Consider the following 17,497-nt stretch of genomic DNA (forward strand, 5'->3'; position numbering starts at 1 on the left):
CTTATGCAATTTTTCCTAAACCGTTTTATATCACCTACAGGTACAGCATAAGAATCTGTCCAAACTGTGTCTGGTATAACAACTGAGTCTGGTATAACAACTTACTGCCATTTTGCTAAGAAACAAATCCCAGATTGTCGCTTTGAACCAACAAATATTATCAACAGCATTTTCAGCCGGGTTAATAACGACAAACTATAAGGTTATGTGAATAAAATTAACCTTTTATTTTTATGATCAGTCGATGTGTATATACACTCATTACATGGAAAGAGACAGACCATATCACTAAAGAGGAAATAGTTTATTTGTAATGAAAAGTGGCCATCAACGAGTTGGGGGTTGAGTGGCGACGGTCTAGAGACAGTAGAGTGGGGAGTTATGCAGTGGTCTTGGCCTGCTGGACTTTAGCCAAAACCTTCAGGTCTGTGATGCACTTGGCAATACTTGCTTTCTCCTGAAACACGGAACGAACAAAACAGGGTTAGTCAGACAGAAAGGCATGAGCAAGGTCAAGGGTCAAATTAATCAAGAATAAAAATAAAAAGTCTAAATAAACCAAATTTCAGAGGGTTTAGCGGTAATTCTATTGCCCATCAATACAACAAGCGCCGGTCGACATTTACCAAGTTCATATTGAGAACAAGCCCTCTACCTACTAGAAACATGGCAGGGCACAGTGACTAACACTAGTGAAGAGTTTATACACAGTATGTCTCCGAGGTTCTGGTTCTGTTCCACCTAGACACAACACGTACATCTAGGTGGAACAGAACCTCTGAGACATACTGTGTATAAACTCTACACTACACACACACACGTCAAGTATGTAATGTTCCCATCCATCTCCCACCCTTAACCCACCTGCTGGGGGGTGATGTGTAATGTTCCCATCCATCTCCCACCCTTAACCCACCTGCTGGGGGGTGATGTGTAATGTTCCCATCCTTAACCCACCTGCTGGGGGGTGATGTGTAATGTTCCCATCCATCTCCCATCCTTAACCCACCTGCTGTATGTAATGTTCCCATCCATCTCCCACCCTTAACCCACCTGCTGTATATAATGTTCCCATCCATCTCCCATCCTTAACCCACCTGCTGTATGTAATGTTCCCATCCATCTCCCATCCTTAACCCACCTGCTGGGGGGTGATGTGTAATGTTCCCATCCTTAACCCACCTGCTGTATGTAATGTTCCCATCCATCTCCCATCCTTAACCCACCTGCTGGGGGGTGATGTGTAATGTTCCCATCCTTAACCCACCTGCTGTATGTAATGTTCCCATCCATCTCCCATCCTTAACCCACCTGCTGTATGTAATGTTCCCATCCATCTCCCATCCTTAACCCACCTGCTGGGGGGTGATGTGTAATGTTCCCATCCTTAACCCACCTGCTGTATGTAATGTTCCCATCCATCTCCCACCCTTAACCCACCTGCTGGGGGGTGATGTGTAATGTTCCCATCCTTAACCCACCTGCTGTATGTAATGTTCCCATCCATCTCCCATCCTTAACCCACCTGCTGGGGGGTGATGTGTAATGTTCCCATCCTTAACCCACCTGCTGTATGTAATGTTCCCATCCATCTCCCACCCTTAACCCACCTGCTGGGGGGTGATGTGTAATGTTCCCATCCTTAACCCACCTGCTGTATGTAATGTTCCCATCCATCTCCCATCCTTAACCCACCTGCTGGGGGGTGATGTGTAATGTTCCCATCCTTAACCCACCTGCTGGGGGGTGATGTGTAATGTTCCCATCCTTAACCCACCTGCTGTATGTAATGTTCCCATCCTTAACCCACCTGCTGGGGGGTGATGTGTAATGTTCCCATCCTTAACCCACCTGCTGGGGGGTGATGTGTAATGTTCCCATCCTTAACCCACCTGCTGGGGGGTGATGTGTAATGTTCCCATCCTTAACCCACCTGCTGGGGGGTGATGCTGGTGACTACGTTCTTCTCCACCCAGTTCACCATGTGTTCCTGCTCCATGCGGCGGTGAAGGGTCTGCAGGGCGATCTGGTAGTCCAGCCTCTTCTTCACATCGTTGGTCACCATGTGGACCCTCTCCCTGCGGTTGGTCTCCAGTAGCATGGCCACGTTGTTCTGAGGTGGAAGACAGGAGAAGAGGACAGGAGAAGAGGACAGGAGAAGAGGACAGGAGAAGAGGACAGGAGAAGAGGACAGGGGAAGAGGACAGGGGAAGAGGACAGGGGAAGAGGACAGTGGAAGACAGGAGAAGAGGACAGGAGAAGAGGACAGTGGAAGAGGACAGGGGAAGAGGACAGGGGAAGAGGACAGGGGAAGAGGACAGGGGAAGAGGACAGTGGAAGACAGGAGAAGAGGACAGTGGAAGACAGGAGAAGAGGACAGGAGAAGAGGACATGAGAAGAGGACATGAGAAGAGGACATGAGAAGAGGACATGAGAAGAGGACATGAGAAGAGGACATGAGAAGAGGACATGAGAAGAGGACATGAGAAGAGGACAGTTGAAAACATTAGTACACCATCTCATGTGAAAATCATCCCCGGTTATTAGTCAGGTTTCTCAGACCCAGAGAAAGTCCTGGACTAAAAGACTCTTTTAAAACAGATCATCTCCATTGAGAATGATTTTTAATCCAGGTCTACCCTCAATTAAACTTGTGTCCAGAAAACCAGTCCTAGGAGTGGTCACGCAGACCAAAGACCATATTCAATAGGTCTCTTATCAAAATGCTTTTTAATTGGCTTGATTTCACCTAATTTGGGTGTGTATGGTCGAGCCTGGGTTTTGCCCCAGATTCAAACACGGTCTTGAATGCATACAAGAGACCCACGCTCTAAACCTCTTATCGGTCACACTCACCCTCTTAGCATCGAAGAGCATCTGTCGTCCCTCTGCCCTCCACTGCTCCTTCTTCTCATCCTGGATGGCCTGAGCCAAGCTGGTCATGGCCAGGTCCTTCACTTCCTGAGCCTTCTGAACTTTCTCCTGCAAAAAAAAAAAAAAAAACACACACAGACGACGTCAGAAGGTCAGGGTCACAGGTCAGCTATGAGACTAAGCGCCTCGGGAGGGACACAGCATGTGATGGACAGTTTGCAATACGGATCCATTTCCTCAAACATATGAAAATGTCTCAGGACTGGCTGGCATTAAGGGGAAGGGCAAAAAGCCTCAATTGTAAATTCAGTAGAAACGAGGCTGTGTGTTGACACAGTGCATCTTTTAAGCAGTCCAGAGCACAACATGTATGATAAGAACTTCTGCAATCGATGATGAAATAAGCCAGACATACTCAGGAGAATAAATTCCCCACCTCGTTCAGTTTGTCAGCGAAAGCCGCGACGTCGGGGCCGAACTTCCTGACACCGTAGATGATGACCGTACCCATGCAGGCAGCAGCGAAGGTCTCGTGGTTGATGATGTAGATCTCCTTGGAAAGGATGTATGTGAGCAGCCCAGCACCCAGCACGTAGGGGCCTGGAGACAACAGGACAGGAGTGAGGGAAGAGTAGATGGGAGGAAGAGGAGATGAGGGTAGGAGGAAAGGAGGAGATGAGGGTAGGAGGAAAAGGAAAGGAGGAGATGAGGGGAGGAGAAGGAAAGGAATAGAGAAGAGGAGGAGAGGAGGAAAGTAGGAGAGAAGAGGAGAAAGAGAAGAGGAGAAAGAGAGAAGAGGGGAGGAGGAGATGAGGGGAGGAGGAGATGAGGGGAGGAGGAGATGAGGGGAGGAGAAGAAGAGGAAGAGGAAAGGTGAGGGGAGTGAACGTTTATGGCCACATTCAGGCAAAAACCGTTGATCATGTCGACAGAAATGGAATGAATAAAACAGTTATTATTCTACATGAGGCAAGTTTGTTCTACATGTCATATTTCTATCTGAACATTGCTCCAGGTTTGGGGAAGTCCTGCTGACCTGTAACTCCAGTCTTGGGGTACAGGATCTGGAAGAGCTCCTCAGGGATGATACCATGGCGCGTCTTGCCTCCCTTCTCTGGCAGAGCGGGGACTGGGGCCTGGCTGTTGGGGGATGTGTGGAGGTGGGCCAGCTGGACCAGCCTGGGAGGACACAGACGGACAACTTATTATAGGACCTACAGAGAAGATGGGCGTCTTCAACGTAGAGTGACCATTATCATTTTGTCACCCTTATTTCCATTTATATGTATATTTATCAAATACCAATGTTTGCGAAATCATAATAAAACTACTGGACCATAAAAAATGACATCTAGTGTTGTGAATGGGCATTTATTGATTTCCTGCATGTAAAACAAGCAGATGTATCTAGCTTCAGTTATTAAAAGGTTGGAAGTCATAATAAGAGGTGCATACCCAGCTCCGAGGGGACCACTGCTTTTTACAGCATTGGCTGGAAGAGGATAAAAGAACAGTCAATAGAATTGAAAAGACAAATGTCACGAAAGAGTCAATGAAAGTAAACATGTGGAGACCGAGGCTGCTTGAAAGAGTGCCCTGTTGCTCAATTTTGAACATAATGGTAGAGATTAATATGGACATTTACTTATGCAATCAAACAAAGAGAATGTGCGTGTGAACTGTATACACTGACAAGCTTTAGCTAGCCAACGTTAGTCGGACGTCAAGAGCAATAGCCATGACATCCGCAAGCGTTACCATGCCAGCTTGTTTGCAAGCTTCCAGAATTCAATATTGTCTCTAGCTTGCTAGGTAGACAAGAAAAACTCAACGATGTACTTTACGTAAACTGACTTTTTCAAAAACGTACATTTGATTTTTATTTTTTAATCCATGATATCTGATTACAAATGTGTATAATTATTAAATAGATAAGCACAGATCCTAATCAGCAGCCAATTTGGAAGTGTCAGCCAATCAGCTCCTTTGTTGTTCATTCCATAATGGCTGCTGTGGCTCCTGCTCGCTAGAATGAGGTCAAAAACTGCATTTTAATTAAACTACCAGTCGTTCAACCTTCTCAGTGTAACAGTTGGGATAATGGGGCAATTCAGAGTGCAACGCATTTCTCCTCCCTGGATTAAAGTATGTTTTCTGAGCCATATGTCGCTTCGGCTCCAGTGTCTTAATAATCTAAACAGAAATGTGGTCTGACCCTAGTGCAGTTGTAAACAAGCGGGTCAGATGTCCTGGCTAGCCAAGGGCAGAGATCAGAGGCTAGTCTGGTTTACGTCAGTTCGTTTGTGGCTAACTTTAGTTATTTAACTAATATGGCAAAAACAATGACTTACCTTGACATTTAGCTAACTATTTCGAACCCTGTGCAATACCTACCCAAATTGGACAAATTAATAACATTTTGCAAGTCACATTTACTCGCTGTCGTTAGCTTTGCTAGGTTTGCATGTTGCTCATTCAATGTGACTGCGGCCTTCTTCTCCTGACTTTACCCTTCAGATTCACATTCAAGTCAGCCACACTTCGCGGCATTACTACTGCTATTTCAACTCAATCTTATGTATAAAAGGCTGGCATTGCATACCTGAAACGAAAACGACCCTAGACAGCATGGTTGAACGAGAAAAGTGCCAAGTCCTTGGTTTACTGGGCACTGCTCTCTTCGTGCCCTTCTACTGCAAAGAGCCACAAGAATGGACGAAGAACGAGAAAGCCTCGTCAAACGTCGCGAGACTCTATGCCTTCGTAAACGGGATTTGTGCGTCCGGGTCAAATCAAATTTTCCAGTTGTTCAATGTTTTATTCACTAAGTGGCACACAACAAACATATATTTGACCTTTTGCTGCACGGGATATTAGTAAAGATCCTTAATATAATTGCAGTCAATAATGGGAAAGGTACCCAATTATCATACTTGAATAAAAGTAATGATACCTTAATAGAAAATAAGTCAAGTAAAAGTGAAAGTCACCCAGTGAAATACTACTTGAGTTAAAGTCTAAAAGTATTTGCTTTTAAATATACTTAAGTATCAAAAGTAAATGCAAATGCTAAAATGTACTTAAGAATAAAAAGTATACAATTTCTTATATTAAGCAAACCAGACTGAACCATATATATATATATATATATATATATATATATATATATATTTAATGTATGGATAGCGGGGGGCACAGTCCAACACTCAGACATAATTTACAAAGGAAGCATGTGTGTTTAGTGAGTCCGCCAGATCAGAGGCAGTAGGGATGACCAGTTATGTTCTCTAGATAACTGTGTGAATTGTAACATTTTCCTGTCATGCTAAGCATTCAAAATGTAGCGAGTACTTTTGGGTGTCAGGGAAAATGTATGGAGTAAAAAGTTGTCAAAAATATAAATAGTAAAGTATAGATACCCAAAAAATAAACTCCTTAATTGTACTTTAAGCAGGAACTTACTAGGAGAAGATCAGTCAGCCCCCCCAAAAAACGTCAAAAGACTCTGGAAAGGATAACAGTTGTGATATCAGTGACACATCCAAGTCAGGCGCGTTGCGGGCTGAGTTCAGGGTGACCCTTAAGTCAAATCTGCCTGGGTCACAAAGGGTGAAAGACTGCAAAGGTCAAGGACGACATTTGTGTCATCTGCAACGAAGCCACGTCTTTTAAATGGAATTACGAAGACCCAACGTGGAATAGACTTTGAATTGTGCCCTGTGGGTTGGCCTATTTCTCGGGAACTACTTCCAATGAATGTTCGTTAATTCTGGCTTGAAGAACAAGAATAACTAAAGATGACCTGGTTGAACTGGACAGCAGTGAATTGGTAAGAAAAGATAAATGGAATTCCTTAGCTTACAGCCTTCCCTTTGGCTCCCCCTCCTGTCCAGCTCAGGCGTTCGTCGCCGGGCCTTCTAGCTGCTGCCGTACCTACTGCTGGCAAACGCCCTTCACTCATCAACCCCGGACTTGTCTCGTCATCATTACACACACCTGGTTCCAATCCCTACTCTATCGCTGTATACATACTCCCGCTGCCATTTATCTTTGTCGATCATTGTAAATGTACTATTTCCTGAGTACTTTATATTTTGCGCTTTGGGTTCGCCCTGTGCCTTTCAATTTATGAAGATATATTTTTGAGAACAACAGCGTTTGGGGTTCGTCCCACTTTGATCTATGGCTCTTAAATCAATTTAGCAGTTCTAAACCTGTGACTGCCTCCTGCCTCCTGCCTACTCCTCTCTACACCAGTGACACCGTCTACTGTACACGTCTATTGTCTATCAATATATTTGAAGTTAATCTTGTTGATATTATACCTTTTTATCCTTTTATTCAGACGATCCCGAGCTCATTTATTAAGGCAATGTTATTATACCTTAATTACAGAGTCCCTTTGCTGCTTTTCCTTTCTTACCAGGCCTCAGTATGGAGAGAGCAAACACCATTAGGATAAAAACGAGAAGAACACTACCAAAAAACTAGAGGCAGTATCTCCACTTTAACCCTGGATACCCTGACTCCTAGATCCCAGCGCTGAGGAGGACTCCCTTGGGGAGTCCCTGGCTCAGTTGGCTCTGTTTGTGGAAGAGGAGGAGCACATGAGTGTGTTGCTAGAGGTACCAGAAGCAAAGGAGGAGCTGGATGTATTGTCAGAGCAGTCAGAAGACTTGGACGAGACCCTGGTGCAGTTGGCTGTGTTGGAGGACGTGCTAGTGGAGGAGGAGAAAGAGAGGGGGTGGTGGAGGAGGAGCTGATTGTGTCATCACAGCAGAAGCAGTTCTCATGGGGAGAAGGTCACACTCAGGACCAACCACAACTGAAGGAGAGAGGTGGAGGAGGGACTCAGGACCAACCACAGCTGGAGGAGAGAGGTGGAGGAGGGACTAGTGGAGGGACTCAGGACCAACCACAGCTGAAGGAGAGAGGTGGAGGAGGGACTAGTGGAGGGACTCAGGACCAACCACAGCTGAAGAAGAGAGGTGGAGGAGGAACTCAGGAAAAACCACAGCTGAAGGAGAGGGGTGAGGAAGGAGGGGCTGGAGGAGGGGCTAGAGGAGGAGGGGCTAGAGGAGGAAGTGAGGGAGGAGGGACTAGTGGAGGAGGACGTGCTCGAGGAGACGGAGAGAGCGGGAGGGGGGAGGGGCTAGAGGAGGAGGAGGGGCTAGTGGAGGAGGGGAGAGAGGTGAGGGAGGAGGGGCTAGTGGAGGAGGAGGGGCTAGTGGAGGAGGGGAGAGAGGTGAGGGAGGACAGGCTAGTGTAGGAGGCGGGGCTAGTGGAGGAGGTGATGGAGGAGGGGCTAGAGGAGGAGGAGGGGCTAGAGGAGGAGGGGAAAGAAGCGAGGGAGGAGGGGCTAGAGGAGGAGGGGAGAGGTGAGAGAGGAGGGGCTAGTGGAGGAAGAGAGGTGAGGGGCTAGGGGAGGAGGGGCTAGAGGAGGGAGGAGAGAGAGGTGAGGGGGGAGGGGCTAGAGGAGGGAGGAGGGGCTAGTGGAGGAGGAGAGAGAGATGAGGGAGGAGGGGCTAGAGGAGGGAGGAGGGGCTAGTGGAGGAGGAGAGAGAGGTGAGGGAGGAGGGGCTAGAGGAGGGAGGAGGGGCTAGAGGAGGGAGGAGGGGCTAGAGGAGGAGGGGAGAGGTGAGAGAGGAGGGGCTAGTGGAGGAAGAGAGGTGAGGGGCTAGGGGAGGAGGGGCTAGAGGAGGGAGGAGAGAGAGGTGAGGGAGGAGGGGCTAGAGGAGGGAGGAGGGGCTAGTGGAGGAGGAGAGAGAGATGAGGGAGGAGGGGCTCACAATAAACCCTCTTTACTGTGCTAAGCCTGATTGTGAAAGCATGAGGAAAATGAGTTATTACATGTTCATTGATTACCTCAAATCATCATCTGAAATGGTCCAATAACCGTGAATAGAATGTACAGATGTTTCAATTCAGTTACGAAATGAATAATTTATACACGAGGAAGGTGAAAACAGTGTGTGTGTGTGTGTGAGGAGCTGCAGAAGGAGCTGGAGGCCGTGGAGGCAGAGTGCCAGTCGTATCAGATCCGTCTGATGCAGCAGCAGTACAGTGACCATCTCCCTCCATCTATTGGCCCCATATGAAATGAATCTCAAATATGCCCCTGACGGCCCAGTTACATCCACTGTGAAGTAAATGTTTTTTATTACTGTGCTTCAGTACAGGTTAATGTTTTAAAGATGTTTCTAGAAGCCCTGTGTCTTGTGGCTGACTGTGTGTGTGCTCCTGCTGCTGCACCTGTCCCTGGTGATGGGTGCCACCTTGTGGGCGTGGCTCCATCCTCTCAGGGAGCAGGTCCAGGACCTGTACTCGGCTGTAGAGGAACACATAGAGGGCTATCTACTGCAGGCAGCTTCAGCACAATACTCTGTCTGTTTCAAGCCTATCTGACCACAGCTCTCTGACTGCTTCGGGCCTATCTGGCCACAACACTAGCCTGAGTCCCAGGTTGGTGGATGCTCTCTTGCCAACTCAATTACAGACGAGGCTATCTTGCCAGCTCTATGAAATAGGAGGCTCTCTAGCCAACTCTATGACATTAGAAGCTCTCTTGCCAACTCTATTACATTGGAAGCTCTTTAGTCAACTCTATGACATTGGAAGCTGTCTTGCCAACTCTATGACATTGGAAGCTCTCTAGCCAATTCTATGACATTGGAAGCTGTCTTGCCAACTCTGACATTGGAAGCTCTCTAGCCAATTCTATGACATTGGAAGCTGTCTTGTCAACTCTATGACATTGGAAGCTGTCTTGCCAACTCTATGACATTAGAAGCTCTCTTGCCAACTCTATGACATTGGAAGCTCACTTGCCAACTCTATGACATTGGAAGCTGTCTTGCCAACTCTATGACATTGGAAGCTGTCTTGCCAACTCTATGACATTGGAAGCTGTCTTGTCAACTGTACGACATTGGACTTGGCAAGACAGTACAAAGAGATCTGGGACTCAGGCTACCACAGCACAGCTCAATAATAGAAGTTTGTATGGTGTAAAATAGGAGTTTCTCTTCTGGTATTAAACATTGATTTAATTTGTATCTCAGAACCGTTAGGTACCTTTATAGATGAATGACGACTGAGAATAAGTTGTTTTTTCATTTCAACTTTAAAGAAGTCACTGCAAATAGTTTGATTTATAGTACTTAAATGTTTACAATATGTTACACGTTATGCAAACTCAGGGACTAAAAGTACAATATACTACCTATATGCATCAATATGTAATAATTGTTCAATTAGCTGTGTTTAAAATGATTATATTTGGCAACACATTTTACTTGGACCAAAATCAGTGCAGTAAATGAAAATCAGTTCATAAGTTTGTTTGTTTGATAAAGAAAGTAGTGGATGGGTGTTTCCATACTTTAATGGTCATTATTTTCTGTACATTGTTCTCTAACATCTCAGCTACAAACTACTACTGTCACGCCCTGGTCGAAGTATTTTGTGTTTATCTTTATTTATTTGGTCAGGCCAGGGTGTGGCATGGGTTTTTGTATGTGGTGTGTATGTATGGGGGATTGTAGCTAGTGGGGTGTTCTAGATAAGTCTATGGCTGTCTGAAGTGGTTCTCAATCAGAGGCAGGTGTTTATCGTTGTCTCTGATTGGGAACCATATTTAGGCAGCCATATTCTTTGAGTTTGGTGTGGGTGATTGTCCTTAGTGTCTTTGTTCCTGGTGCTGTGTTAGTTGACATAAGTATAGGCTGTTTCTGTTTTCGTTACGTTTATTGTTTTGTGTGTATTCGTGTTACGTTTGATTAAACATGGATCGCAATCTACACGCTGCATTTTGGTCCGACTCTCCTTCACCACAAGAGAACCGCTACTACTCCTTTTTGTAGAACTTGAATAAAATGCCTGTAAGGTGTAATAATATGCAGAACCATTTCCAATGAGGTGTCTCTTTTTTTTTGTTGTGCCTTTGTTGTAAAATATATATTTTTAATGAACTCTATTAAAGACATTAAATCAAAGGAGGAGGTGGCTGGAGGGGCTGACTGCTTCTGTTGTGGAGTCTCTGCAGCAGGATCTTTTGAAATGCAAATGATTTCTGAAACAATGATACTGTCACTGTGAAATATGTAGGCTAATGTTCATACAGATATTTTTGGTGGGAGAAAAGAGACTCACTGGCAGGATAGCTGCATTCTTACCTCACTTCTAAATATTTCCAAATTGCCGGACATGGATCCCCGAAGACAGAGGTTGTTGGAGAGACTGCACATTGGTTGTGGCCATGACACCAATGATAAATAAAAAAAACGAGCTGTTATGTACAACTGCCAGACTTTTACCCAGTGTGTACGAACTGACATGTGACATCCATGGACATTAATCATGGATTGAAATGTAGATGGTCTGAATGTCCACAGAAGTTGATTATTGGGCTGGCCATGCGAGGCCATGATTTGATATCTAAACTCAGTTAAAAAAAAGAATGTCCTCTCACTGTCAACTGCGTTTATTTTCAGCAAACTTAACATGTATGAACATAACAAGAATCAACAACTGAGACATAAACTGAACAAGTTCCACAGACATGTGACTGACAGAAATGGAATAATGTGTCCCTGAACAAAGGGGGGTCAAAATCAAAAGTAACAGTCCGTATCTGGTGTGGCCACCAGCTGCATTAAGTGCTGCAGTGCATCTCCTCCTCGTGGACTGCACCAGATTTGCCGGTTATTGCTGTGAGATGTTACCCCACTCTTCTACCAAGGTATCTGCAAGTTCCCAGACATTTCTGGGGGGAATGGCCCTAGCCCTCACCCTCCGATTCAACAGGTCCCAGACGTGCTCAATGGGATTGAGATCTGGGCTCTTTGCTGGCCATGGCAGAACACTGACATTCCTGTCTTGCAGGAAATCACGCACAGAATGAGCAGTATGGCTGGTGGCATTGTCGTGCTGGAGGGTCATGTCAGGATGAGCCTGCAAGAACGGTACCACATGAGGGTGGAGGATGTCTTCCCTGTAACGCACAGCGTTGAGATTGCCTGCAATGACAACAAGCTCAGTCCGATGATGCTGTGACACACTGCCCCAGACTATGACGGACCCACCACCTCCAAATCGATCCCGCTCCAGAGTACAGGCCTCGGTGTAACACTCATTCCTTTGACGATAAACGTGAATCCGACCATCACCCCTGGTGAGTCAAAACCACGACTCGTAAGAGAAGAGCACTTTTTGCCAGTCCTGTCTGGTTCAGCGACGGTGAGTTTGTGCCCATAGGCAAGGTTGTTGCCAGTGATGTCTGGTGAGGACCTGCCTTACAATAGGCCTACAAGCCCTTAGTCCAGCCTCTCTCAACCTATTGCAGACCGTCTGAGCACTGATGGAGGGATTGTGCATTCCTGGTGTAACTCGGGCCGTGGTTGTTGCAATCCTGCACCGATCCTATGCAGGTGTTGTTACACGTGGTCTGCCACTGCGAGGTCGATCAGCTGTCCGCCCTGTCTCCCTGTAGCGCTGTCTTGGGCGTCTCACGGTATGAACATTGCAATTTATTGCCCTGGTCACATCTGCAGTCCTCATGCTTCCTTGCAGCATGCCTAAGGCACGTTCGCGCAGATGAGCAGGGACCCTGGGCATCTTTTTGTGTGTGATTTTCAGAGTCAGTAGAAAGGCCTCTTTAGTGTCCTAAGTTTTCATAACTGTGACCTTAATTGCCTACCGTCTGTAAGCTGTTAGTGTCTTAATGACCGTTCTACAGGTGCATGTTCATTAATTGTTTATGGTTCATTGAACAAGCATGGGAAACAGTGTTTAAACCCTTTACAATGAAAATCTGTGAAATTATTTGGATTTTTACGAATTATCTTTGCAAGACAGGATCCTGAAAAAGGGCAGTTTTATTTTTTTGCTGAGTTTATAAAATACATTTAAAAGTCGTCTTTTATTAATCTTTTCAAAGCTATTTTGCTTGCTGGTTATCACACAACAGCATCCAACATCCAAGAAATACATTTTCAATTGTGTTAGTTGCATTATCATTACAAAATGGTACTAATATAGCAACACTCAAATAATACATATAAGGATATTGTAGGCTACTGTATAAATATATCTCAAGGGAAGATGGACACAAGAGAAAAGCCTTACCTGGAAGACATAATATCATAATATCCCAGCGTAGCAGTTGGTATTATATACCACCTATCAGGCCTTTATGGTAGAGTGGCCAGACAGAAGCCACTCCTCAGTAAAAGACACATGACAGCCCACTTGGAGTGTGCCAAAAGGCACCTAAAGGACTCTCAGACCATGAGAAACAAGATTCTCTGGTCTGATGAAACCAAGTTGGAACTCTTTGGCCTGAATGCCAAGCGTCACATCTGGAGGAAACCTGGAACCATCCCTACGGTGAAGCATGGTGGTTGCAGCATCACATTGTGGGGATGTTTTTCAGTGGCAGGGACTGGGAGACTAGTCAGGATCAAGGGAAAGATGAATGGAGCAAAATACAGAGAGATCCTTGATGAAAACCTGCTCCAGAGCGCTCAGGCCTTCCAACTGGGGCAAAGGTTCACCTTCCAACAGGACAACGACCCTAAGCACACAGCTAAGACAACGCAGGAGTATCTTCGGGACAAGTCTCCGAATGTCCTTGAGTAGCCCAGCCAGAGCCCAGACTTGAACCCGATCGATCATACATCGCTGGAGAGACCTGAAAATAGCTGTGCAGAGACACTCCAAATCCAACCTGACAGAGCTTGAGAGAATCTGTGGAGAAGAATGGGAGAAACTCCCCAAATACAGGTGTACCAAGCTTGTAGTGTCATACCCAAGAAGATTCAATGCTGTAATCGCTGCCAAAGGTGTAATCACTACCAAGGGAGTAATCACTGCCAAGGGTGTAATCACTACCAAGGGTGTAATCACTGCCAAGGGTGTAATCACTGCCAAGGGTGTAATCACTGCCAAAGGTGTAATCACTACCAAGGGAGTAATCACTGCCAAGGGTGTAATCACTGCCAAGGGTGTAATCACTGCCAAGGGTGTAATCACTACCAAGGGTGTAATCACTGCCAAGGGTGTAATCACTACCAAGGGTGTAATCACTGCCACGGGTATAATCACTACCAAGGGTGTAATCACTACCAAGGGTGTAATCACTGCCAAGGGTGTAATCACTACCAAGGGTGTAATCACTGCCAAGGGTGTAATCACTGCCAAGGGTGTAATCACTGCCAAGGGTGTAATCACTACCAAGGGTGTAATCACTGCCAAGGGTGTAATCACTGCCAAGGGTGTAATCACTAAAATATCTAAAAACCTATTTAGTCCATTTTAGAATAAGGCTGTAACACAACATTTTGAGAAAGTTAAGGGGTCTGAATACTTTCGAATGTACTGTATATTGAAATAGTACATCATTTATTGAAATAACGGTATGAGCTAGGCTCCTATCAGAACTTATCACAATACAGATGACCAGTTTTCCCCTCACAAGCAACAACCCTGTCTGAAACTCCTGATAAAATCACAACATTTCTCAGCAAACAGCATTTGTTGCAGAGACTTCACAATGGGTTTTGCCATGATGGATAAAGAAGAGGACATGTACCACTGCCAGACAGTCTTGCATTGTACAACACCCGTTCAGTATGCTAGTTTCAATGTCATTTATCTTATGTGATTTGTCTTATAACATAAACTATACCTTATTACACAATGGGAAAGCATAACATTAGACATTTGTTGACAATATTGTCGGCTACTGTATAAAACAAAGGAGCAAAATGGCATGAGACGTTAATGACGTAATTTTCTGGTTGAAGTTATACCAAAGACATGTACACATCTTTTTCCCCCATCTGTTAATAGAATTATATGATTAGAATGATTAGAATATTACCCTCTGAGACCATAACTCTGAAACTATATGATAGTATGAAATTGATTAGAATCATTAGACTATTTTAATGCTGTGCGTGATTTAGTCAGTAGAATTATATCTGAGAGTGTAGTTCGTAGTTAGAATTAATGTTTTGGTGACAATATATCTAGTGTCTTGATAACGGACTGTCTGAGCAAGATTCGGGGCCGACCTTGGCTGGGGCACTGAGAACTTCCCAGGGTCTCTCCCTATGTTGGCTGGGTAGCAGGACCGTGTGGGCGTATGAGAACTAATGTTTTGTGTGGAAGTATGTGTGTCACTATAAAATTAAGGTCTTTGTACTGTGCACAACCAGAACGTTCCCGTGAATAAACATTTGACTATTGTGGACTGGGCCTCTGTTTTCTGTCTGTTTTCATTCGACCAGGATCTTACCAATTCTGGTTTGCAGACTGAGAGTAATATAATTAAATTGGGTTATGTACCTGGAGAACATAATTCTCTTATCACCATCATAATTAAACAGACTCAGAAACAGTGATGGAAAAAGTACCTAATAATCACACTTGAGTAAAAGTAAAGATACCTTAATAGAAAATGACTCAAGTAAAAGTGAAAGTCACCCAGTAAAATACTACTTGAGTAAGTCTAAAAACATTTGCTTTAAAAATATACTTAAGTATCAAAAGTTAAAGTATAAATCATTTCACATTCCTTATATTAAGCAAACTAGACGACACAATTTTTAAATTGTATTTATTTGATTTATCGATAGCCAAGGGCAGACTCCAACATTCAGACATAATTTACAAATGAATAATTTGTGTTTAGTGAGACTGCCAGATCAGAGGCAGTAGAGATGACTAGAGATGTTCTCTGTTTAGTGAGTCCTCCAGATCAGAGGCAGTAGAGATGACCAGGGATGTTCTCTGTTTAGTGAATCCACCAGGTCAGAGGCAGTAGGGATGACCAGGGATGTTCTCTGTTTAGTGAGTCCACCAGATCAGAGGCAGTAGGGATGACCAGGGATGTTCTCTGTTTAGTGAATCCACCAGGTCAGAGGCAGTAGGGATGACCAGGGATGTTCTCTGTTTAGTGAGTCCACCAGATCAGAGGCAGTAGAGATGACCAGGGATGTTCTCTGTTTAGTGAATCCACCAGGTCAGAGGCAGTAGGGATGACCAGGGATGTTCTCTGTTTAGTGAGTCCACCAGATCAGAGGCAGTAGGGATGACCAGGGATGTTCTCTGTTTAGTGAATCCACCAGGTCAGAGGCAGTAGGGATGACCAGGGATGTTCTCTGTTTAGTGAGTCCACCAGATCAGAGGCAGTAGAGATGACCAGGGATGTTCTCTGTTTAGTGAGTCCACCAGATCAGAGGCAGTAGGGATGACCAGGGATGTTCTCCGTTTAGTGAGTCCACCAGATCAGAGGCAGTAGGGATGACCAGGGATGTTCTCTGTTTAGTGAGTCCACCAGATCAGAGGCAGTAGAGATGACCAGGGATGTTCTCTGTTTAGTGAGTCCACCAGATCAGAGGCAGTAGGGATGACCAGGGATGTTCTCCGTTTAGTGAGTCCACCAGATCAGAGGCAGTAGAGATGACCAGGGATGTTCTCTGTTTAGTGAGTCCACCAGATCAGAGGCAGTAGGGATGACCAGGGATGTTCTCCGTTTAGTGAGTCCACCAGATCAGAGGCAGTAGGGATGACCAGGGATGTTCTCTGTTTAGTGAGTCCACCAGATCAGAGGCAGTAGGGATGACCAGGGATGTTCTCCGTTTAGTGAGTCCACCAGATCAGAGACAGTAGAGATGACCAGGGATGTTCTCCATTTAGTGAGTCCTCCAGATCAGAGGCAGTAGGGATGACCAGGGATGTTCTCCGTTTAGTGAGTCCACCAGATCAGAGGCAGTAGAGTTGACCAGGGATGTTCTCTGTTTAGTGAGTCCTCCAGATCAGAGATAGTAGGGATGACCAGGGATGTTCTCCGTTTAGTGAGTCCTCCAGATCAGAGGCAGTAGGGATGACCAGGGATGTTCTCCGTTTAGTGAGTCCACCAGATCAGAGGCAGTAGAGATGACCAGGGATGTTCTCTGTTTAGTGAGTCCTCCAGATCAGAGGCAGTAGGGATGGCCAGGGATGTTCTCTGTTTAGTGAATCCACCAGGTCAGAGGCAGTACGGGGTATCCTTCTGAAATCTTAAAATGTAACGTCTAACGGCTACAATGCACAGGGTGAAAATATTCAGTTGGGCGTTCTCGGCCAGGGGCTGATCATAGTTGGGGTTCCTTGACATGAAAAAGTTTGAAAACCCCTGATCTAGCTCACAGATTTAGAAGAATGATTGCCAGTCTTTTATTCATAGTCCGAGTATCATATTGTTTCTCTCTGGTCTATTGTTGGGTAGCCCTTCACCTTTGAGACAATCGTCAGTCAGAAGCAGAACTTTCTGAATGTGTGATGGAGTCCATTGTGCCTGTGTGTATTCAGTGGTGTAGCCAACGTGGTGTGTGTGTGTGTGTAGTCAGTCAGAAGCAGAAGTTTCTGAATGTGTGATGGAGTCCATTGAGCCACTGTGTTCAGCGCTATAGCCAACGTTTCCAGATTGAGCTCCATTCTGAATTTCCCACTGACACAGCACAACAGACCCCTGCCCTCTGCCCCGGTCCCAAATTGCACCCTGTTCCCTATATAGTGCACTATTTTTGACCAGAGCCCTATGGGTAAAAGACAGTAGGGGGTAATGGAATAGGGTGCG

The 17,497-nt window shown here is 45.3% G+C and overlaps 1 protein-coding gene across 1 annotated transcript; it reads right to left on the reverse strand.

Moving 5' to 3' along the window:
* Window positions 1-203: 203 nt before the first annotated feature.
* LOC109908381 (ATP synthase F(0) complex subunit B1, mitochondrial-like) lies at window positions 204-5,611 on the reverse strand. Its single transcript, XM_020507031.2, has 7 exons — window positions 5,477-5,611; window positions 4,330-4,366; window positions 3,911-4,053; window positions 3,311-3,474; window positions 2,857-2,982; window positions 1,934-2,113; window positions 204-457 (listed from the first exon to the last, which is right to left on the reverse strand). Exons 1-7 carry the CDS (start codon window positions 5,502-5,504, stop codon window positions 380-382), a joined length of 756 nt encoding a protein of 251 aa, XP_020362620.2. The 5' UTR covers window positions 5,505-5,611; the 3' UTR covers window positions 204-379.
* Window positions 5,612-17,497: the final 11,886 nt, after the last annotated feature.

The sequence above is a fragment of the Oncorhynchus kisutch genome, linkage group LG17 (genome assembly GCF_002021735.2).
Source record: "Oncorhynchus kisutch isolate 150728-3 linkage group LG17, Okis_V2, whole genome shotgun sequence".
Lineage (NCBI taxonomy): Eukaryota > Metazoa > Chordata > Actinopteri > Salmoniformes > Salmonidae > Oncorhynchus > Oncorhynchus kisutch.

Bases quoted from the DNA above. Each gene is read 5' to 3' on its own strand.
- LOC109908381 (XM_020507031.2), bottom strand. From the start codon at position 5,504: ATGCTGTCTAGGGTCGTTTTCGTTTCAG. The intron at 4,367-5,476 runs GTATGCAATGCC...ATCCTCTTCCAG, and splicing joins TAGGGTCGTTTTCGTTTCAG to CCAATGCTGTAAAAAGCAGT. The intron at 2,983-3,310 runs GTGGGGAATTTA...TTTTTTTTGCAG, and splicing joins TCGCTGACAAACTGAACGAG to GAGAAAGTTCAGAAGGCTCA.